Source organism: Dunckerocampus dactyliophorus, chromosome 9 (assembly GCF_027744805.1).
Source record: "Dunckerocampus dactyliophorus isolate RoL2022-P2 chromosome 9, RoL_Ddac_1.1, whole genome shotgun sequence".
NCBI lineage: Eukaryota > Metazoa > Chordata > Actinopteri > Syngnathiformes > Syngnathidae > Dunckerocampus > Dunckerocampus dactyliophorus.
In genome coordinates, this window is record NC_072827.1 from 13,472,995 (window position 1) to 13,498,249 (window position 25,255).

At 39.3% G+C, this 25,255-nt stretch overlaps 1 protein-coding gene across 2 annotated transcripts in view; it reads left to right on the forward strand.

Annotated features, from left to right (window-relative positions):
• The first annotated feature begins 3,935 nt into the window (after window positions 1-3,935).
• The window catches only part of asic4a (acid-sensing (proton-gated) ion channel family member 4a), a 142,686-nt gene continuing 121,366 nt past the window's right edge, over window positions 3,936-25,255 (forward strand). For both annotated transcript variants that reach the window (XR_008572527.1, XM_054788199.1), the window contains exon 1: window positions 3,936-4,917. Coding sequence is in view for 1 of the 2 variants with exons in the window: in XM_054788199.1 (XP_054644174.1) it covers window positions 4,342-4,917 (576 nt within the window). In the remaining variant the exon portion in view is untranslated. The remainder of the gene's footprint in view (window positions 4,918-25,255) is intronic.

Genomic DNA, 25,255 nt, shown 5'->3' on the forward strand with positions numbered 1-25,255 from the left:
ATACATTTTGCGATACAAGTTCAAGAAAGAACAAATTAGGAAGCAAAAAAAGGAACAAGGAACTCTCCCAATGCTAACAATAAACTATTATGTTTATTTATGTCTTATTATCACTTATTATGTCTACTATATTGGGTAATACAAGTGTTAAGCTAACTATGGGGGTCTTATTTCATGTCTAGACGGTTCGAATAATATTATTTAGGAGATCGTAAAGAGATCATTTTTCCATGTTCTAACTACAAAAATCGAAACTTTTTCAATAAGGAATCCAACTTCCCAGCAATTCACTTATCAAAGTCGGGTATGGAACCAAATAACCACAATAAACGAGGGGTAATTGTATTGTGTATGCTCTCCTACTAGACTCCACTTTTTTCAGACAATATTGTCCAAACATTCTGTCTGTCGCCTTACACGCCGCTGACAAAGCTACGAATCATGTAATAGGTAAGTACTCGGAAGCACTGTTCTGATAAAACTGCTCCTATGACAGGATTCAGCTTCAGGAATTGCACTTGTAGGTGACTTCTCACTTTAGCCATATTCATATTACTCCCCTAGCTTTCGTCCTTTTTGCCATCGACATCATTACAAGACCATTCAAAGCCACTTAAAGTGGAATTCTTTTGTAGCCTTTACAGTTTTGTGGTATTCTAATGCTACTCAGCAGCTCTGATTATAATGGTTTAATTCACAATTAAATGGGAGTTTTCTCTGGAGGTCATAGCCCCGTGTGATGTGACTCACATGACTAATTCCAGCTAAAAGGAAATTGCGTGCATTAGGGCTCTCCCATCCCTGCCGAGTGTTTGCATAATTTTGTTTGAAAACTTGGTGAAAGGGCCATTAGCAGGACTGAGACACACTGTATACAGTACACTGTCAAAAAAAAAAATGCTGGATCGATATTTCATTTCAACATATTTAGCAGCAGTGGGTGTTCACATTGAGTTGTATGATGTCACCTTTCTTCATCTCTGACAGGCATGTTAGCTTGAAAAGAAGGAGAAAAATCATGGACTGCGGTATTTCTGTTTGAGTGTGCCTCTCAGCTCACAACAACATCATACCATTTTTTACTCTGGAGCAGAGGAACAATTCCATTGTAACTAAAATGTGAGGCCATTACCACATTGACACAAATATAAATCAGTATTTTTCCCCTAGATAGTACATCCAAAAAAGATGAGTTGTCTTACATGTGAGTTTTAGAGATTTTTATGTAAAAAACAGCAGGTGGCGCCAAACGACTTCACCCCCATGTGAATAAGTGCTTTTCTGTCACTCACACACCTGTTGAGATGCAGCTGGCACAGTGTAGCATCCCCCGAGTGTCACACAGAGTCTGACGCTCTTTTATAACTTTATTCCTACCTTAACACATCAACAGCAGCGCAATTCCAAAACTATATATGTATCTCCAACTCGCAAACACGTCTCTCCGTTTGTCCTCTTATACATGTGGTATAAATAAAGATAAAGACAAATAAAAACAGAGTGGACATTCTTATAACTTTGTAACTCCTAATGCGGAAGTACAATTTTCTGCATTTACGTCTGCACGAAAATTTCAGAAAATACACTCAAAACATGTGAATCAACTTAAATTTTGTGTGTCTTTGAATGGAACCCCTTATTGTGTATAATACCATGGATACAGTGTGATTCAAATGCTCTGCTACTATTAAAGAGACTAGTGTTAATCAAATAGATGTTTAAATGTGCGGTATCTTTTACCTTGATTTACATTTTCAGTCCATTTGGAGCTGTTAATACATATACATACGTACATATATATATGTATATACATCGTTTATCTTTCTGTTAATAAAATACAGTAAAAAAAATGGTATGTTTCAGACATATTTCCAAATGGTGATTTATGATGATTAATTACTTTAATAAATGTGATTAATCAGAGTAAAGATGTTGATCATGTGACAGCCTTAATTACAAGTAAAGGGTCATCAGAGAACTGTTGAGCCAAATACCAGTTGTTATTTATCTGATTTCATAAACAGGAATTTTAAAAAATGATAATTTTGTCTTAAAAATAATTTTCATCTTACCGCAGATTTCCTTTCTGATGCAAAACAGAGTAAAATTCAGGCTGGTATCGCCCGATCTGGTGCCGATACTTTGTGAAAATACACCTAATATGTCTGGCAAATTTGTTAAAAGTAGTGTATTTCGAATCATAGCATAGCTCCATAGCATAAAAAATACCAGACATCAGAGTAATTTATTTTCAACTGTGAAGTATGTTGAAATAGCGGCGTGATTTACAATTTCGCCAAGCGAATATAGTACAACAACAGAAAAACAGTACAAAATCATTTACATCCGTTTACGATCACCCCCATTGTTTCAGTAGACTGAGACTGGCAGCACTGTGCAGCTGCACTTACACATTACGCACTTACCCAGCTGGAAGAAAAAGTAGTTTCTAGCAACCGCATATCATTTGGATGTCAAGATCTCAAATAGATTACTTGCTTTCCACTCTGTTCCACGTAAAATATCAAAGTATCGATATTTTGATTTGAGACTCGATTTTAGCGCTTAAAGATCTAGTATCGGAGACATTGATGTTTTAGTAATCTGCACATCGCTAATATACTAGGTCCCCAACTTACAAACATCCGACTTGTGAACATTCAGAGATACGAACGCAAGCTGACTGGTCTATATTTTCATGTATTTTGCCTTGTAGTAACTCCATATTTATACTGCTACATGCTTGACCAGTAGAGGGCACTGTGACACTGCTAATGGGACCAACAGGTAGAGGAAGAAGGTGGGGAGAGAGTGTAAAGGAGAAATGCAAAGCTTTAATTGTAGCTGTACGATGCAACTCGGACAAAGCGTGTGATTAAAGTTTATGAAGAATTAATAGGCCTGCTTAATTCTACACCACCCACAGAACACTACCTCTTTTAGAAGAGTCTAACGACGACGACCATTTGTCCTTTTTTCAATAACTCCTCCTCCTCCACCACAATGCCATATGCTCGACCACTCCTCTTCAAAGGTAAATAACATTTATCATTACGTATTATTATATCATTTTTATTATTGTTTTTTTTCATTAATTATCCTCGTTTAATATTACCACTACATCCAAACTCATATTTACATACATACACATATAATGTATATGTATACACGTACATGTAGTACCTATATCATTGGTAAATTACCTTTGTTGGACTTACGAACAAATCGACTTGCGAACGGTCGTCTGGAACCAATTGTGTTCGTTAGTTGGGGACCTAGTGTATTCAAGGCAGTCTTCAGGGAAGAATTCAGAGGGTGACCCAATTGCTAAATCGAGAAAAGCCATTTCCCAATTCACATTTCATCTGGATTCGCGCCACAATTTAATGGGTCCATAAGTTTCATCAAAATCGATTTACTTTTTAACGCTTTCAACCTTAACCCAATAAAAAAACAATCAAAACAAGACATTTTCCATTTGTGCTTTAACGCTGTCCTTTTCTATAGACTTGATTAGGTGGTAAAAACCCGGGGACACCTGTAATTGTGAATTTCTCTTGGAGATGAATAAAGTATCTATCTATCCATCCATCCATGCATATGTTTTTATTCTTTTTCTTGTGTTTGTCTTTCTTTTCTTGGGAGAATGAACAGAATAAGAATTTCATTGCATAGTATAACTGCCTGTTTTACTATACATATGACAATAAAACTCTTGAATCTTGAATCCATCCATCCCACCAACATTGAATGTTTAGGACAAAACCTTTGACATTAACTGTGATCTATGGGCATCCAAACATTTAGGCTTTGAAGGGAAGGCTGTGTGTGGGGGTTGTCTGTAGGAATCATAGGGATGACCACAGCTTGCAACTTGCGCCACTGAGGAGGAAATAATCACCACGTTACCTTCTCATGAATTATTGAACACTCTGTTCCTGTTTTAGCCCAACTCAATGCGCTGAATTTACGTCTGTCGGTCTTAGGCAGTGTGTAAGGTGTTTATTTATTTATTTTAATTTTGTACTTTATGACAGCTGTATTACGGCTGATATGCAAGAGCGTGTGAGCTGATCAAGGAGTGAGACAAGTGTTGAGAGCAAAGCAGCACAGCGGCAGCACTCTGGTCACAAGGATCCGTGGTAGAGGCAGCAGCAGCAACACTATCAGTCACAGCGCAGGCAGCATCGGCAGCAGAAGCAGCGCATTCTCCTCTGTTTCTCTCTCTTCTTTCTGGAGTTGTTTCTTGCTCAGAGGACAAACGGCAAGGAAGTCACAGGAGAAAGTGATCCAGGGCTGATAGCTGCTATAAAAAACCCAAACGCAGACCTGGCTGCCCCCATGCCTATCGAATTTGTTTGCAAAATCAAGTTTGCAGAGGAGGATGAGAAGCAGAAAAACAAGCAGGATGGGGACAAGGAGAGTCTGATCGAGGAGAGCTGTGCACCTCCGGCCAAGGACTTGGCTGGGTTTGCTAACTCCTGCACCCTACATGGGATTAATCACATCTTTGTCTCTGGTCGTCTTGGCATCCGGCAGACTCTGTGGGCGCTTGCCTTTCTCACTTCACTGGCACTGTTTGTTTACCAGGCGGCAAAGTGTGCTATCTCCTACCTGGAGCACCCCCATGTCACAGCCCTGAATGAAGAGGCGACCCCAGAGATGGTTTTCCCAGCCGTCACCATCTGCAACATCAACCGCTTCCGCTTCTCCGCGCTCACTGATGCCGACATCTACCACCTGGCTAACTTGACGGGACTGCCCCCCAAAAACAGGGACGGACACAAGCCCACAGATCTCATGTATCCTGCCCCTGACATGCAGGACATCTTCAACAGGACGGGACATCAGCTGGACGAGATGCTCATGAGCTGCAACTTCAGTGGGCAGAACTGCTCAGCGGATGACTTCACTGTGGTGAGTGGGAAAGTTTCTCAAAGTTCTCCCACCGTCTTGGATCATCAAACATCGCTGCATTATCTGAACTTATTAAATCAAACGCAGGGGGAAATATATTTTCTTTGCAAGGCTTGTTTTGTTTGTACAAAACTGTCACACATGGAAAGAAGCAGAAAACTTCCAGGCATCAATCTGTGCGTGGAGTCCTCTCCAGGGAGTGAGTGGTCCCTATGATGCATTTCTTCATTCATCATTCATGACTTTGGCTCCATCGGTGAGCTGCGTCTCGTCTCACTAAGTTTAACGCGGCAACAGCGCTCCCGCTACGGCTGTGTGTTTCCCTCTCTGCGTCGCCACTGACTATGTCAAATATCAGAGGCTGCTCCCTGTAGGGAAAAAAACAGGACGCTCACGTATGTGGTGTACTTTTGCTCGGCAAACCCTTTTCCTCTGATGCTGCCTCAAACTTCTTGCATTGAGAGTAAAATTGTCATCAAAAATAGCCTCTCGTGGCGCTCTCCCGCTCCCTCTCTCTCTCCAAGAGGAGAGTAATGCTTCTTCAGCATTGTATTTCAATCGCGCTGCTGTTTGACTTTAAATATTTAAAGACAGACATACATGATTTTTGCATTAGCCAGATTGACTAAAAGGACTGAAGCAATTTCTATGTGAATGGACGGGAAGTGTGTGTGTGTTTGTGGAAAGCGGGGGAGGGGAGGTATAGAGTTTTTTTATTGTTTTCCATGCTATTTATTAATCCTCACAGAAGATGAATCCCCCCCATCTTTGCGGCAGGAGTGGGAATATACATTTGCTTTAGTGATGAAGTGCTTGTGTCAAGTCTTTATGGTGTGTGTTGAACACTGATATGGCCACATGCACTAGCAATACAGATATCAGTTTAACAATGCGGTACATTTTTTTAAAATAATTATACACACTGACATTTCAGCGTTTTTCTTTTAGTGGTGGGAATTCCCACTCTCTCAGGGAGCCGGCTCCCTAAAAAGAGCCAGCTATTGCGTCTCCCAAACGGTTCCTTTGATGTTTTGGGCGCTTAAATCCATTTCTAATGTAAAAATTGAATTATATCAAATGTTTGTTATTTATATGGCTCTATCGACATGGAACAGATTGCTACAGAAAACCAATACTGAAGTACAAAAACAAAGTAGCATCTAGAGCTTCAACAATTAATTGATGAATCGATGATTAATCAGCTATTTTCGTATTCAATTTCAGATTCTCAAATGTGACTATTTAAAATTTTCTTTTGTCATCCATGAAAGCAGACCTGCTATCTTTGTGTTTTAGGCAAAACATGATAGTCACACACATCACCTTTGGCTTTTCTGATATGTTGCGGTCCAAAACACTGCTTGTGTTTGGTTCATATTGATTTGGTCCGTCTAGGGCCTAACTGATTACACAGTTAGGCCCAGTCGAAACAACACGCTTCAGATTAATCACATGCCAATTAGACAACAAGGTCCAATCTGATTGTGTGTATTATTTATACATTTCCAACTATTTACAGTGAAACAACATTGACAAAACACTGCAAAACAAAATAATTATTTTCTTTGTTGATTAACCTAAGCTAACACCTTAGTAGGAAAAATGCACATTTTTGCAAAGAGTTAAAAATATCTGACTTTCTGTATGACCGTGAATGCATCTTGCCTGAGTTATGACAGGTGATTGGGTGAGCGTGTGGAAGGGAGGGGGTGTTAAGATGCGCCAGAGAAGTCTTTTCCCCCCACGGTAAGGTCACCATAAACATATCCTCCCCAAAAAGAAACATCTCAAAAGAAAATTGTTTTTAATTCTTCACAGACAGATTCCTTTGTCTTATCTGTCAACAAAGCTGTTTTAAAGAGGCATATGCTTGATATGTGGCAAGAAACAACAAAAAATGTTGAACATTTTCAAAACAAGCGCTCAACACTTCATGAAAAGTAGTAGTAGTAATTTATTTCAAAGTAGTAAAAGTGGTCATCCCTACAGTCCATCCGTGCGCACGACGCTTCTATTTGTTTCATTCTGGTCAAATTAAGAAAGATTCTAACTTTTAAAAGTTCATAGGATGGTGCTGATGTTTTGCGGCTCTAGACTATTTTTCTTTAGTGGGCGAGGGGGGAAGGTGGCCGTTTTGATAGTAAAGGTTGCCGACACCTGCCCTAGTCGAGTGAGTGAGTTAGTGGTTTGGTGCGAAACATATCAGATGAAAGGCAAAACTGTTAATCAGTTTTCCAAAGTCAAAGCTGATGTGTGTGAATATCTTGGTTTGCCTAAAACACAAAGATAATAAGGTCCGCTTTCATGGATGACCAAAGAAATTTAAAAACATTCACATTTGAGAGGCTGACATGAGAAGATATTTACGATTCATTGAATATTAAAATAGTTGGATACCAAACAAAAAAAATTGAGTAATCGATTAATCATCAATTCATTGATTAATTGTTGCAACTCCACAACAAAATATAAATCAAAATGTGAAAATCGAAAAGACAAAGCAGCGCCCAGGTAACAGTTTTTGCTTATTTTTAGCAAAGAGTAGTATTCAGAAGCACAAAGTGTCTCAGCTTGTGTTTGCTGTGTTTCGTTTTGCTCACCTTTCTAGCTTTTGTGTGTGTGTGTAACCCCTTCCTCCAGTCTTTCCACTTCTGCTTAGTGTCGACACACACAGCACCACACGTTTTGACCAATCACGTGCGGCTTTAGCGGAAAAAACTACATCTCGTTCACTTCAAAGAGCCGGCTCTAAGAGCTGTTTTGTTCGCGACTGACGCATCACTAACTCCCCTTGTGGTTATCCCAACAGAAAAAAAAAGGAAATTTTAGTCCAGAAAAGAAGGAGAAGCAGTGACATTGTGGCTGTTGCTTTAAAATTTGACATTGTGCCATAAGCGTGAACCTGCCCACTTGCACTTCAGAGACAAATGTGTCATGTAGGAAATGTCACTGTCAGTCAGTGAAGCATCTATTAGCACTTTTTGGACACTGTTTGACTTCATCAGCTCCCTAAGCTGCTTGTTCCTCTCTGTCAGCCTTGTGATTGAGTGTATCTGCATTTTCGGGGCCTGTCACTTAGATTTGTTACAGGCTACTTGCTGCCTCCACGCCTGACAAATCACTTACTCCGAGTCCGGAGTTGGGAACATGGCTAAAGTGTTAAGGCAGAGTGGACAGGGGGAAGTGTGGGAGCAAGTGTGTTGGGGGAGGGGGTTCCTACTTGTGTGTTGTGTAAAAACAGCCTGCATGTCATTTGTTACTGTGTGCCTGGAAATAGAAGGAAGTCATTATTACAGGTGATGTCCTATTAATCACATCCAAACATGTACAAACCCAGCGCTCCTCAGTCATTACGTCTCCTCTCGTGGGGACCCACTTCATGGATCGGCTTCTTGTAATGTGTTTTCTCCCTATTGATCATTATGGGAGCGCCAGATGTTTCATTTTGGTAATAGCCTCACGGATGCGGTGGCTGTTGGGGGACCTTCGATGACAAAACGGAATTGTGATATTTCCTGGCATCGTCTGTAAACACACAATGTTTGAGGTTTGCTTTTGTGTTTATTTCACAATCAGCATGTATTGTTATCTTACTTTGTGCTTTAAATGAAAATTTCATTTCCGAAAGTCATTCGTCTTTCTGTATTTAAGGTTTATTGTCAGCAAACGTTTTGCTTGCTGCCATAGCATAACAAACCAAAATATTGTCATCCCATCCACCGTAGGGAGAAATTAATTTTCCTCTCATTGTGTTTATTTGAGACAGGTAATCATTTTAGCTTTTCTAATTCAACATTACATTATTGACGTGGTTTAATCACACAAGATAAAGCTGATTCAACAAGCCGTGATTAAATTGATTATTATTTTTCCTCCAGTCTAACACAACTTCATTGTAAATCTATTGTGCGCTGACGGAAAGATGAGCTGCGAGCCCTTTGGCTTCTTCTTTTTTTCTCTTCTTCGACAGCGCTCTTGATTGGTTTGTTCTGACTCTTAGTTGTGTTTGCTGATGCATTATCAGATTTTGCTCTCAGCAAGGACGGATCCCCTCTGCATATATTCATGGACGTAACTAAATAGCTAAGGGATAGCTCACGAGGTGATCTGTTAAAACTGGGGTTCATAAGGCGCTGCTTCTCTTCCTGAAGCCTTGCATTTCATTTTCAACTGAAGGCCTATATAGTGGGTTTTATAGATAATTCGATCTTTAATAGTACAGGCCACAGATGGTGTCCCTTTTCTTTCATTGTGGCATGTGAGGCTACATCCATGTTAATCAATACAGCAAAGAAATCGTCGTTGTCGCCTTTTCACGAATAAGTCCACACACCATGTTAGGCTCAGCAAGAAAAATATTTTGAGTTTTCAATACATTTTTTGAAGCTCACACTGGAGAATAAACTATTTTCTGTAAATTATACCTTTTTGTACCAGTCGCATGTACAGTCGTCCCTCGTTTGTCGCAGTTAATTGGTTCCGATAAGTGAATTTTCACCAAGTAGTATTCCTTATTTATAAAGGGAATATTTTTATTGTAGTTAGAGCATAGAAAATAAATCTAAATACGTTTTTTTAACAATATTAAAGCCCTCGGGACATGCGATAACACTCCAATAATCACTTTTTCCCTTTTGTTACCCAACGTAGTTGACATAAAAATAGAAAATATGTTAAAATACATTTTAGACATAAATAAGACTTACATAGACCCACACGTTAGCATTGACAGCATACTTGGTGGCTATTGTCTCAATGTAACGTTCCTGACACCTAGTGGCCAGTGTAGTAGAATACTACTGCAATGGTGCAGTGAACATTCACACAGGAGCTGCTGTCAGCCACAACTCATGCCAGTCACCGGTATTGTCCACACTGCTAATCATGCTAACACTTAGCAACCCTACAGTAAATAGCTGACGTAACACACGTCACTTCCCAGGCCCTGCCTCCTAAGGACGCACACAGATATTACACCACATATAACATCTTATTTTTGTATTTTTTTGTATTTCTTATTTTCATTCATTTAGTCATTTTCATGACTGAAAAGGCTTATGGATACGTACAATTTGACTTTATATGATTGTCCTACTAATAATAGGCCTTAGTCAACCACAAAAAAGCGATCATTTACTAATGAATTCATTTTTGAAAAACCGTGATAGAAAGAGGGCACGATGTTTGAACTGCAATTAGGATGACTGTAGTGTGATTGTGGAAGGACACACTAATCTCTGGCATAACAATGTGTAATAACTGAAATTTAAAACTGAGAAAAAAAGGGAAATAGAAGCTATTTTTGTCACATCTCGTCTTACTTACTCCCAGACCACCCAAAGTGGCACCCTCTGTGAGAGTTTACATGGCACCCCCCTTCATCGGCGTAAGATGCCACGTGTCACCCAGTTTACATGGTTAACAAGTTACAAATATAACAAATGATAACAAAATACTTTTGTGATCATTTGTAGTATTACAAATTGAGCACTGCTTTACATTTGAATCAATGTGAGCGTTTCCATACTAATAACTACAGTATGTGGTAAATGGTCTTTCACTTGTATAACACTCAAAGTGCTTTGGCACAGTTAGCACATTTACCTACTGATGATGCAGCATCAGGAGCAACTGGGGGTTCAGTATCTTGCCCAAGGGCATCTCTGTGTGGTGTTTGCATGTTCTCCCTGTCCTTGCGTGGGTTTTCTCCTGGTACTCCGGTTTCCTTCCACATTCCAAAAACATGCATGTTAAGTTAATAGGCAACTCTAAATTGTCCATAGGTGTGAATGGTTGTTTGTCTATATGTGCCTTGTGATTGGCTGGCAACCAGTCCAGGGTGTACCCCGCCTCTCGCCTCTGCGACCTTAATTAGTATCAGCGGCATAGAAAATGGATGGATGGATATATTGAAGGCAAATTTTTTCCCTGATTTTTTTTTTGGCACCCTTAGGAACCAATTAACAGCGATAAACGAGGGATTACGATGTTGCCTAATGGGAGAGCCGGCTCTGATCACAACACACCCACACATAATTATTGGTAACATTAGAGGCATATGTAGAGCTGCAATCACATTGACAAGTTAACAGGCCACTACCACATCCATCCAATCTATTCTTATTATCAAAGCGCTGGAAAAATCATCAGAAAGGGACACTCCGATGTGCAATCATGTTTGATCAAACCTGGAGAATTCCTGTTGTTTATTTATTTTGTTTTTAGTTCAAATGCATACCAGCTACACCCAGTGTCATCATTGTTATTACCACAGGAAAAACACATTCTGCAGTTGTCCGTAGGTTCTGTTAAAAAAACAACAACGATGCGATGTGTGCGTGTGTGTGTGTCTAAGGAAATGAGCCGTGTACATGTGCAGAAAAGTGTAAGAGTGACAACTACTTCCCCCGTGGGTTCAATGCATGCACACCACTTGACAACACACCCCCACACCACACATACACACATGATAAAGGTGGGAGCGTGAAAGTGACTGGCTATCCTGACTGGCTTAGTCTCCAGCAGCCTGTCAATTAGGCGTCTACAGTTACATCGGTGTGTGTGTGTGTGTGTGTGTCTGTCTTCGTGTCCCTGCAGCTTCGCATGTAGCTTCATGTGAGCCTCACATCGTCACTGGAGGCAACGATATTACACTACCAGCACGTAAACAAACACAACACAACACACACACACACACACACACACACACACACACACACTGTGTTGACAGGGTTGCATCTCACATTTGTTTTGTGCTTTATGCAAATTTACAATGGAAGCTATCATTTTTATTTGGCGGTATTTCATGGTTTTCATAAAGACCCAAACAGCATAGACATTATGGGTGTAACGGTACGCCATAATTACGGTTCGGGACGTACTTCGCTTTTAAAATCACGGTTCGGTTAAGTTCGGTACTGAATATGAATACATCTATTGTTGCACCCCTAATAGAAAAGAATGAAAATGTGCCTGCGGTTTTAAATGAAGGAAAACGTATAGCATGGATCTAGACCAATTCACCAATTAGAACCTTTTATGGATACTCGGACCCCCACATGCCCGTGTGGATTAAGCTCCCGCAATGGTTGTCTGTCTCTACATGTGCCCTGTGATTGACTGCCGACCAGTCCAGGGTGTACCCCAGCCTAGATCCAGGGTGTACCACCAGCTCAATCGTGACCTTGAACAGTATGAGCTGTATAGAAAGAGGATGGCTAGATGGGTGGTATTGGTAATTGACAAATGTTAACTAGACTGTGGATGATGTCAAGACATTGTGAAAAGTGGGTGTCAGTTGCCCGACACCACAACTCCATCTGCTGAATCTGGTGGGTCACTGCGCCCTTAGCAAAAAAAGTAGAAATATTCATCCGTACTCTGCAAACAGTATTCTGCATTAGTCACTACGTGTCGGTAATGGTACTGTAACTTTTGGTGAGACGCCCAAGCGCCAGACTTGATCATCGGAACAAAAGGCTTTTATTGCAGGTTTGAATTATCTCACAACAGGCACAATAATTCCGAAAATAAATCCCTAATAAAAACACGGGCTACTGTTGCTGCCATAACCCACACCAAGCTGAAACTCAACTCTGAACCCCAGACGTCACTGTTTGTCCTCGCCCCACTCAACTCCCCAACTCAAACATTACCAGTAACACACACGAGGGGTGTTATTTCATGCCTAGATGGCTCTAATAATGTTGAAACCGTATTTAGAAGGTTGTAAACAGGTTTTCTCTGCTCTAACTACGAAAATATTCCATTTACTCATAAGGAATCCTACTTCAGGGACGTTCGGGTCTGCAAACAATTAACCACGATAAGTCAGAGATTACTGTATTGTTTTTGTGTAATCATGCAAAACAACAAAAGTGAAAATTCAATTTCAAATTTGAAAAGCAACCAAATTTTGAACAAATTTGTTCATATTGTGGACACAAAATCCCCATCGAAAACTGAAGCAATGTTTCCATTTATCCATTTTCTATGCCGCATATTCTCATTAGTGACGCGGGGGTATGCTGAAACCTATCCCAGCTGACTTCGGGCGAGAGGCGGGGTACACCCTGGACTGGTCGCTAGCCAATTGCAGGGCACATATAGACAAACAATCATTCACGCTCAGATTCATACCTATGGACAATTTAGAGTCGCCAATTAACCTGACTATGCATGTTTCCGGAATGTGGGAAGAAACCGGCGTACTCGGAGAAAACCCACACATGCACGGGGAGAACATGCAAACTCCACACAGAGATGCTCAATGGAGATTCGAACCCAGGTCTTCCCAATCTTTTGACTGTGTGGCCAACATGTTAACCACTCACCCACCGTGCAGCCCGGCCCGCCCGAAGCAATGTTTTTTGGAGATTATGTAAATCCCACTAAATAATGTAAATCTGTTTCAGACACCCAAAAATATTATCAGAAAATACATTTTGTAGAGAATAATTGTAGTTTTACATGCAGAAAACAATGTGAAATAATTACAAACAGATAAATGAACAGTTAACATCACTTTTACTTTTAGTGGAGACTGTTGGAAAGGGTCGGGGAGCGGAGAGGTTCATCCACACCAACAAAAACTTCTTTATATCTTCGATTGTTTGTGATCTCTGTTTTGTTAGCACCTTTACCCCTTTTGCAACATTGGCTTCCTCAATTTCCTCACTAGGATGGAAGTTATTATTGATGTAGCAAGCGGACAAATTTGTGTAACATTCTTATTTGAGTTTGCCATATGAATGTGCCTTACAGGATACTGTAGTATTGTGTCAACTAAGTCTTGTGAGATTTGGTGCTGGGTGTGTGATCCCGGGTGGCTGAATAAACAAGCAATGCTGGGAGTGTTACCAGTATTACCAAAGGGTAAAAAAATATTTTGTTAAGAGCACTATTTTGCGATAATCGAGACAGTGGAGAGGTACCAAGGCCAACAATTTGGCAAAACATGTTGTACAAAAAAATAAATATTTAGATTTCCTCCTTGTACATTTGATGAGTAATATTATGACTGACTGTTCTCATATTTTATAAATTCTTCATAACTTTTTTCCAACCTAATTATCCAAAAATTGCAGCTTAATTTTTGTTTTCTTTGTTTTTCATATTACAACTTTTTTCCTTTAGTATTTCAAATGTATGCTTTTATTTCCCTTAATTTACTCTCTTAATGTTTTGTCTTTATTTTTGTAAAATTATTGCTCTTTTTTCCATGTTTCCTGTTTTATTTTTTTATTTCCTTGATTAATTGTATTTTTAGAATGTGTTTTTTTTATTGGCCCTTGGCCCTTGGCCAATAAAAAAAAAAAAAAACTGCCCGCAGGCTGTAAATGGCTCCCGAGCCTCACTTTGGACACCGATGACGTATAATAAAGCATGCTAGCTTTGATTTGAGGTTTGTTTCCGTTACCGTTGGCATGATAGCATTGGTTATCCATTGAAGCTTTTTGTTAACAAAATACTTCCCTTTAGATTTTCTGTGGATGCTGTTGTAACTTCGAGTTGCATCTGTTTGTACTGTTGACAAGAAGGGAAACTGAGCCAAGACAAATGACGCTGTGTCAGCTTCTTGCACTCGCCAACAACTGGCTCGCTTCTTTTCAAAAGGTAGAGTTATGTGTGTGTTTTATGTTTCAACATTTTACATAACATTAGTGTGAGAGCATAAGATTATACGTGAGAAGAACTGTAAATCATTTCTGTCCTAAATGTAATGGGTTGTTATAGCTTATGGCTCATGCCAAACTAGTCCACATCTTCCATCCATCCATTTTTTATGCCGCTTGTCCTCGTCAGGGTCACGGGTATGCTGAAACCTATTCCATCTCCAGTCCACATCTTTCAAATGGAAAATGGTTTTAAAATTACAGTGGTTAGCATACGCCCCAGTTAGCGTATTTTTTGCCTAACGTCAAAAATTTACACCAAAATGTTGCCTCGGTGCGTTTACATTTTATGTTGAGCATACAATATGGCCTGTGTTGTCGTGTTATTAATACACTGCGACAGTCCAACTGTGTTATTAACTGTTTTTTTATTACAAAACGTCCTTGTTCGCAGCCTATTTACTTGCTAATACTGTATATGGAAACAGCAACCAGAAGTCAGCTCCGTCGCCCGTCAGCGGTTGACTCTGTAGTTTTGATTTTCATGCATTAAACCATTCTAAATGCATATAAATGACAAATGAAATGGGTAAATGAACATTTAAGGTTACTTTTTAGTGGTGACGTGTTACCAAACACACAATGTGGCAGCCAGATCAACACGGACACCACCTTCCATCCATCCATCTATTTTCTATGCCGCTTATCCTAGTTAGGGGCGCAGGGGTATGCTGGAGCCTCACCACCTTCCTGTTTTGCTTATTTTTTAAAATTCAGTAGTGTGTCTTGCCTTCTTTCTCAAATGCTGGCACTTGCAAATTTCTTTGGCTCCATTTTGGGTTATTTTGCAGCCGTGATCAAGAGAAAAGCAGAGACTTGAGGTGAGAGATGGCTACTGAATTCAAGAAATAACTCATGGCAAAACACAAAGGTGGTGTTCATGTTGACATCGCTTCGACATTGTGTCTATGGCAACAATCATGTCTTCAATTAAGGTAAAAGTCACCTAAAATATGTTTATTTATCCTGTTTATTTGTCATTTCTATGCATTTCAAATTGTTTTGTTCATGTAAAATTATAATTACGAAAAAAACATGTTTTGTGTTAACATTTTTGGCTTTCTGGAACGTATTAATTGGGTTCATTTAATTTATATTATTTTTTATGGGAAAAATGTATTTGGCTAGAGTGCATTTCGGTAAGAGTCGGACCTTGTATGTATGTTTAATGGCGCTAACCAAGGTTCCACTGTTTTTGCATAATCCCACTAACAATCAATGCATTATTCACATTAAGAATAAAATACATAAAACAACTGTAAAAGAGGCCAAAATTCTGTCTCTTAAACAAAACATGCTCCTCTATAGGCTGTATGGTCCACCCCACTGTCCAAGTCCCATGCACTGTATTCAGTCTACAGGCAGACAACCAGGCCACAACCTGTTTGCTTTGTTTAATAAGTGAACAATGTTGGCTAAAAGGAGGACTGCTGTCTCTGCAACTTACTTCAGCCCGTCTGCACCCCACCCCTGCTGCTCCGGTGTATCACGGGAAGATGAATCCCTGCTCCTGTTGATATGCATCTCCACCGTCTTATCAGATGTAACCCACCTCTGACCGGCTTTCACCGCTGTTCCACAGCTTGAAATGTTTATTTTGATGAGGACAGTATAAAACCCGTGGACGATAAAGGCGTGCAATGTTGTGGTACCGCTAAGCACCCCCTACCTCCTCACAGTTTCCCCCCCCTCTTTCTTATAACCCCTGGGAGTCTTTTAGTCACACAGACATTTGTCTCTTTCTGACAAGTCATACACCAGACTGTTGGGAGTGTTAATGTGCCTGCTCCTGCACACACACACACACACACACACACACACACACCCCCACACACACACACACACACTCACACAAAAGTGTATTGAGTGTGTATGGTAGAGAGAATGTTTCTCCATACAAACACACACAGGTTTCCTCACAGATTGAGAGTTGGCTTACAAGATTGATCATGACTCCTGACTGTGCGCCCCTCCCTCTCAGCGAGATCGATTCTTCCTTCAGTCACATCGCTTCCCAGCCCTTCCTTCTTCGAGCCAAGTGTGACTAATTATCCTGTGCTTCAGCTTGGGGCTCAGTCTTAGCTGCATTGGTTAACGCTACTAGCAGTAGTGACGAATTTGAGCTGGAGAAGAGAATGTCCGTCATGGCCGCAACAGTAGCCCGTGTTATTATTATGATAATGATGATTATTATTATATGCTATTATTATTGTGCCTGTTGTGAGATCATTTAAACCTGCAAGAAAAGCTTGTTGTTCTGGCGATCAAGTCTTGGGCTTGTCTCAATGAACAATTACTGACACCTAGTCACCAATGTAGCATACTACATGCACAATTGGAATCATCTTCTGAATGCCTTACATGTGTTTTAGTTCATTTAGTCATTTTTATGCTTTAAATTGTTTAATTTGAGGAAAAACTGTGGAGAATTTGCTTAAATATGCATTTTTTTCTTTACTAACAAAAGGCCGTGTTCAACCAGGAAACAGCATGATTTACTAATATATATATTTTTGAAAAACCATGATAGAGTGACGCCGCGAAATTCATTCCCGGTTAATTGGTTCCAGACCTGCGATGAGTCAATTCCCACAAAGAACAGAAACAGAATATTTTCAGAATTAGAGCGTAGGAAACCTTTTTATGACTATAGGAATACGGGTTTTAACAATATTGGGGACCTGTACGCATAAAATAACACCCTATAGTCACTTTTATACTTTTATTTTTTTGTTTACATCACATTGCACAGGCTACGAGATCACTCCAGGGACAAAAGACGGCTGCCGCTAGCATAGCAAGCTACCGAGCTAACTAGTTAGCCTCTCCGATTTACTTATTCTAAACTTAAGAACGTGTTTCAAACAGAGTGGGGAAGAAGGACAAAGAAGCCAAAAACTTACCACTTCCACACGTAATGAGAGGAGAAACTTTTTTTCCTCTCCATTTTAGCCATGGCACGTAAGCTCGGCTTTGCTGGCTCAGTGCCCAGTCTCCATGCAGTGTGAAAGGTGATATACTGAGGGAGCGATATTTGAACCGCGATATAGCGAGGGACAACTGTAACAAAAAAATAGTTTCCACACATTTTTCAATGTAATGATGAATAATAAAGATTACTTCAACAAACAAAAAATATCTTTATCTTTATGCCTGTCTGCCAGGCTGTCTGCTCGCTCGTTGTGAGTGTAAAGAGGGATTACGTCACATGCAGCAGAGTCCCCTAATGTCAGTCAATTGAATGGCCAATGAAAAACAGGACATTTTCATCACTTTCAAAAAGAAAAAAAAAAAAAAGCAAGAACGGTTAGGACAGCACGTGTAAACAGGACGTGTCTCAACTGCATTCGAACTAAAAAGCAATGCAAACAAATGCAAAGCAACATCCTTCCCTTAAAATAATGCATTGATGGGTGCCAAAATTTTAAAAAAGACATCAAAGCATTTAGACTAGGGATGAGCCGGATACTCGTTTTAAACGAGTATCCATTACGGATAATGCGTTTTTGCCAAGTACGAGCATGAAACGAGTACAGATACTCTTTGTACGTAATCGTGATGAAGGAAAATCCTCATTGGACTTTCTGGCAAGAGCCAGAGAGAGGAGCCATGCCTCTCACTCTTTCACAAACAGACACGATACAGACAGTGACTCTCTGCTTGCTTGGCTCGACTCCAGCTCACGTTCTCTATTTTGCTGTATTTCAGTTTGCATGATATTTAAAATTAGTTGGTAAACTTGTTTCGTTACATACGCGATGCATTTGACAAGACAGAGCTGTAAACGCCTCGTGTTGCTCACTTTTTTGTCTGCTTGCTTGTAATTTGGCTGGTGATATAAAGTCAGTTGGAAAACTTTGGTTGTCGCGGTGCTTTTGAGAAAACTACAGTGAAAAAGGCGAACAGATTATTTCCCTGTTTGCCGTCAATGGATGTTTGCATGAATCACCAACTTCACACAGATCATTAAAAAAAATAATTAAAAAACATTTCCGGTTTATGCCCCACCCCCTCAAGTACAGATACAGATACAAATCATTTAGATGGGTGAACAGATACAGATACAGATAGCGGTCTACTCACTCATCCCTAATTTAGCCCACACAATTACCACCTTTTTAACTTGAATTCTGTATGCTGATAACCAACGTGTGCAGGTGCATGAAGGGGAATAGTTTGGGAACGGCAGTCTAATCTAGTCTACTCTGCTTCAACTGTCACAACCGACTGAATTGATGACACTCCAGAAAAGCACCTGACTGTCGTACAGCCAACCCCTTTGCACACTGCATGAATAAGAAGAGAGACTTAAAATATTATTTTATGCAAATGTAAGTTAGCTAGAAATCAGCGGTGTATGCCCAATAATTACTTTGAACCAAAGAGAAGGAAAGAGCTTCAGTGAAGCTTGTGTTTGTTTTTGCCTTCCGGATATCAAAACAGGAGTATGCGTTTTCAGGAACAGTATTTTCAAGGTCATCTTCACAAAACTGGTTTGAGGAGCTCCCTCCAACTCTGCGTCCGTCTAAATGTCAGTCTGACTGAAAGCTGTAAAAGTATGTTCAAGGTCTCTTTCCGAGAAATGCCCCTCGAAGAACGTATTGCCTAGAACATTGTAGGCAATATTTGAAGCTCTTATTCAAGAGTTGAAATTTTACAATGCTTTCAGTGTGTCTCACAAAAAGGAATATGTCATTTTATTGGTGTAATCTGTCACACAGTTATTGGCCGCATGTGCTTTTAGCGCAACGTGTTTTTGTAGATACAGTCGAACTTCTGTTTTCATCATTAACCAAACGAAACCAAAACATACGAAAACCTAATACATTTTTTTCATAGGAAAGAATGTGAATCCCATTAATCCATTTCAGACACCCAGAAATGTGGGGAAAAAAAACACTTATAGAGAATAATTATAGTTTTGCATGCAGAAGACAATGACACATACATATAAATTATGAATAAATAGATAATTTAACATTTAACATGACTTTTACCATATTTGAAGACTTGGTGGTGATCACAGTGATGAGTGGAACAGAAGAGTCATTCTAGTCTGTTAAACACTTAACTTTAAAGAGAGGACGGTTAGAGCTGTATACTTGCTCGCTTCAACTTTACTGTAATCTTCATCAGCAGGTACAATCATCATGACGCACACTTGCACACTTTCTGTCTCCCCCTCTACAACCTCTGTTAAAGGTTCCTCCCTTTACAGTAACCCCTCGCTTTGACTTTTGCAGCTTCACTTTATTACAGTTTTTATACAAATGTTTTGCTTTTATATGAACACATTAATTCATAAATCATGCTGTTTTGTGGTTGAATACGGCCTATTATTTGTCAAAAACGTGCATATTTGAGCAAATTAAGCATTTCCAATCATAAAAATGTTTACATGAACTAAAACACAAATATAAGGCATTCGGAAGATGCATTCAAAGACGTTGTAATGATATATAATATTCTGCACTGTTCACTAGGTGTCAGTGATGTTACTGTGCTACTGTTGTTGCCGTAACCCACGCCAAGGTAAAACTCAACTCTGAATCCCCGATTAAGCCTCTAATAATGTTAAAACATGTTTTTAGAAGGTTGGAAACAGGTTTTCTATGCCCTAACTACAAAAATATCCCAGAAGTCCTACTTTGCAGAAATTATTTTATCACTGTTGTGTCTGGAACCAATTTACCACGATAAACGAGAGATCACTGTACATTACAATCCAACTGTAACAGATGCTACGTTAATACTTTGCTACGAGAACACTGTGTATACCTAGTGCGCTTGAACGACTTAGGAACACGGGAAGAACAGCACACAGTGACAAAGAAAGGAGAGTCGTTCATCGTTCTATGTGCGTTCTACAAACAAATAAATGACCCCCCACACACATAATAAAATGATCAAAGAATACTGTGGTCAGAATCTGTCTGTAGTGTCTCAACTGTAAAAAAAACACTATATTCTTCACAGAGACTGAGTCATGATCACGCAGACAGTGTACGAAAACGAGACATATCATTTTCGTATGAAAACCAAGGTTCCACTGTATTTGGGATAACTGTTTGCCACTTGATTTAACTGACTTACACACAATAGATTTTGCACAAACCAAGAATGGTAGCTGTACCCTCACCCATCCCACTGGACCGGTTCCACAAGGGCCTCTTACAATAAGCAGCTGATGATTACAGTGCACCAGTCCCACAAATATTGTTTTTCGAGAGACACTGAAAAATCATTTAATGAAGAACTCCAGTCCTTTTCCTTCTTTCCCGCAACGCAGATGATAAGCAGCTGTCATTGTCGAGATAATTGTCACTCTATAAGCCTTTGGCCAAGTAGACTTTCCCTCTTTGCTGCCAGCGTGTTTTATTTTGTCATGTTTCTCAGTCTCAAAAGCATTAGTGGAAACTCCCCTGAAAAATTAACCACACTTGCTTTTAGGCCACCACCGCCACATAATGAGTTTGTGCCTCTCCATTCCCCTTGCTTGTGTACGCTTTAATTACTTTGCAGCAGATAGCACACGCAGGAGGTGGGCCAGAAAATACTTGCTCTTACAATACAATACAGTTAAATCGAATACATTGACTCAACTTTAACGTTTTATATAAGCAATGTGTATGTCTAAGACATTTGTCATTCTCGCAGAAATTGTGTGTCATTGCCGAGAGATGCTGTTCCCAAGCCAAAATGTGAAAGAAATGAAATGAAGATGACTATAACTGTAGTTAATACTAAAGATGTCTGATAATATTGGCATAAAAATTAGATCGATTCATATTGGTATTGTTTTTTCTGCCAGTAATGATATCGGGGCATGACCGATGACATTCTCCACGCAGCAACAAGCTTGCTGGCTCAGCATGTCTGGAAGTATTTGCAAATTTTGTCTTTGGATTGCAAATATGTGATTTGCTATGAAAGCGCTGGTTATGCAAGCAAGACAGGGAGTAAGGAATCTTCCTTCATTTCGTTCATGCTGCGTTCATGCAGTAAAATAATATGCAGCCGGCAGTCACATGCCGAAGAATTGTTTCAAAGTTTGCACTTTTTTCCTACACGGATGTTTGTGCCACATACAAATGTGCAGCTTTTTAAACTGAAAATTAAAAACATGATTTAATTGGATTGTTATTGGTGAATTCATTTAAACTAACCTGTCTTACTTTTTGATAGTAGGAGCACGTTATTTTAGTTACATTTGAGTTCCACAACGCGTGTTTCTTTTTTGTCACTGATTGTTAGTTTGCGAACTACTTCGGAAGATGTAAGTAAGACATTAGCAGTTGACAGAGAGGACTACACTAATCCCTCGTTTATCGTGGTTAATTTGTTCCAAATCCAACCGCAATGAGTTGGGATTCCTTATTTTTAAATCAAATATTTCCGCAGTTAGAGCATAGGAAACCTGTTTACAACCTTCCAAGTAAAGTTTTTTATATTATTAGAGCCCTCTAGACATGAAATAACACTCCTACAGTCAACATCACATTCGTATTACCCAATATAGTATATATAAGAGAAAATAAGACATATAGGACATAAATAAGATATTAATTTTACCCATTATAGTAGACATGATAAGAGTAACTAAGCCATTTAAGACATAAATAAGACTCGTGCTTGTGTGTGTTACTGTAAATGTGTTCCGGTGCTAGGGGAGCTGAGTGGAGGGAGGACAGGAAGTGATGCCGGGGGTTCAGAGTTGACTTTTAGCTTGCCATGTGTTACAGTAGCCCATATTAAATTAAAAGTATGAAATGCAGCCAAGTGTAGCCCGTGATCAAAAGAAAATCAAAGACTTGCGGCGTAACTGTGTAAGTTAGCAAAGAACTACAAACCGCTGATGACATCATAGACGGGCAACAGATCTGACTTTCGGTTCCTGTTTCCACGTATTAGCAAGCTGACATTTTGTGATAATTATACATTAAGAACACAGCTGGCCTCATACAGTGTATGAATAACAAGACAAGACACTAACCGGAAAAGGTACGAAACTGAGGCAAAATTTTGGCATACATTTTTGACGTTAACACAAAACACACTAACCAAGGTTCTGTTTCACTGTTTTCCAATTTTGCAGTAGTGGATTGTATCCAGATTGTAAGTAGATCATCAAAATGCAAAAACAAGCAAAAAACACTGCATTTTTAGTCAAACAGGCTGTTCATCAGTCAGAATCTGAGCTAAAATATCACTTTCATGTAAATTCCTGTCAGACATCCACACTGTTATGATTTCCTGATGGCAAAAGTAAGTCTCAATCCACTGAGTGATGCTTTTTTTAAGCACAAAAAACAATAAGACGATACAATACTTTCTCTTGGAGATGAACAAAGTATCTATCCCTGGTACAGAAACATTTAAAGCACATTCTTGACAAAAATATATTGTTCCTATCCAATTTGAAGTATCTATTTTAATCAGAAAAAGAAGGAAAAGTCATTTTCGTTGTTTTTGTAAACTCACAAGTATTTGAAATAAATGTTTTTTTTTATTGGACGGAGAATAATAATATTGCTTGTGTCGGAAAGCAATATGGGATAGCTGGCAGCTTTTAGTGGACTCTTTAGTGTATAAAACTGTCAAAATGTACATCATAAAAAAGTATGACGGAAAGAAAGATTAACGGAGAAACAACACCCGAGGAAGCTGAAGTGCATATCCAGCATTCACGCTCGGAATGCAAAAGAAGAAAAGAAAAAAAATAATTGACGTAGCTTTGATGACTTTGTTACACCAAACAAATGAAAAGAATAGGTATTTTTGAAAAACACAGGTCAGTAGAATATATTTTAACCAGAAGCAGGTAGGAAAAAATTGAACACAAATATTATAAAAATAATCAAATAAAATTCTAATAGTAAAATACTACTACTACTAATAAAAATACTTGCTGTTAATGTGAAAGAAGATCAGTACACCCATTTGTTTTGGCATGTGTGATGTGTATTTCCTCGACCAAGAGTATTTGAGACATACACGTCGTGGCCAGTGTGTGACGAGGATGAAAATGTCAGTCTGCGTCACTTTAGCCAGTGAAAAGAAAGCATAGCGTACATCCCACATGTCATTGTAAATAACCCTTATGTAGCCCAAACAGGAGGCTCGTGTCTGTGCGCTTGACTGGACACACGGCCTTGAATCTGACTTATGTCTGATGTCACAGCATTAGACATGAGTCTTGCTAGACTCCGACCCCCCCCAACCACCCACCACCCGCCACCCCCCACCTCAACATTGGCGGGGTCACTAATTAATCCTAATAACCTTCTCTGTCTCTATGTGCGTTTCTGCCTGCATGACTGCTGGCTACAGATAATGCAAACAAGGTCTGAATTCCACGTGTTGCAAATGTTAAGGTATCGTGACAAGGTGTGATATTTTGTCAGATTCCAAACGTGCACTGGGTGACTTTGAAGTGTAAACCACCTGAAGGAACACTCTCAGGAGACACGCGGAGGTTTGTCACATGGCTTTAGATTTAGGTCAGCACCAAATGCTACATTTGACTACATTTTACTCACTTAAATTCACCGTTTTCAGAGTTATGAACACCATTTTTGAATACGCTACAAGAATAAAAGTAATTCAAGCAATGCAGTGGATCCCTGCAAATTACTTACATTTTTATTCTCCGAAGGTCATTTTTTTCCGTATTGAGAATTAAAAGAAATACATTTGGTTATGGTGCTGGACTCTATCATAGACAAGGAAGATGGACGAAGAGCCCAGAATGAAGGAACACAGAGTCTATATAGCAGTTGCCACGCCCCTCTAGAAAGTTAAGTTTGTGTGTAAGTGAAAGTTAAGCCTGTACACGAGAGTGAGAACGAGTGAGAATGTTAAAATGTACATGTAAAACATGTAATACATGTTCATTTCTTTATACTCAAAATGTTTTTTCATCAAGCGTTGAGATTTCTTTTGAGATTTGAGTGTGTTTTCGGCATTGTTAATTGTTTTCCTGCAGCATATTTTTTATGGGGTTTATGTGCTTTTGGTTTTGGATCTATGTTTGGAGCATTTTTAAGGCCACATTATTCCAAATTTAGTAGAGATGCTCGATATTCGCTTTCTTACCAATAGTCCAGCACTTCATTACCGATACCGATATTTAGTAGATTTTCCCTTAGAATAATGTCATGTAATGAACACATAATACTTACTGTGATGCCACTGGACGCATTTCACAAATAAACACTGCTTGTGCAAACTAAGACAAATAGTGCAATATGCAACACAGGTTATAGAAAAAGTGCCATACTTGTTTGAAACATTTTGTCTCAACAAAGTACTCATTAAAAAATCATGAGCAATAGTCAACTAAAATAGAATGTCTTTTTAATATCAACAGCAACGATACTTGGAAAGCTGCACATTTCTATGTGGCACAAACATCCATATAAGAACCAAGTAAAGCGCAAAGTATGAAACTCGGAAAAAAATCTGTGAGATTATAAATTGGGTACAGCCGGGTAGGGGTTTTTTTCAGTCTCACTGGTCCTATTCTAAATTTCAGTTTTATTAGGTTTTATTTATTTAATTTTTATTATACTATAATAACTTCAGACCGCGGACATACTAAGCGTGTTGCCTTGAGGAGCAAAGCACAGTTTGAAGAGGTCTCACTCACACGCTGATGCTCAATA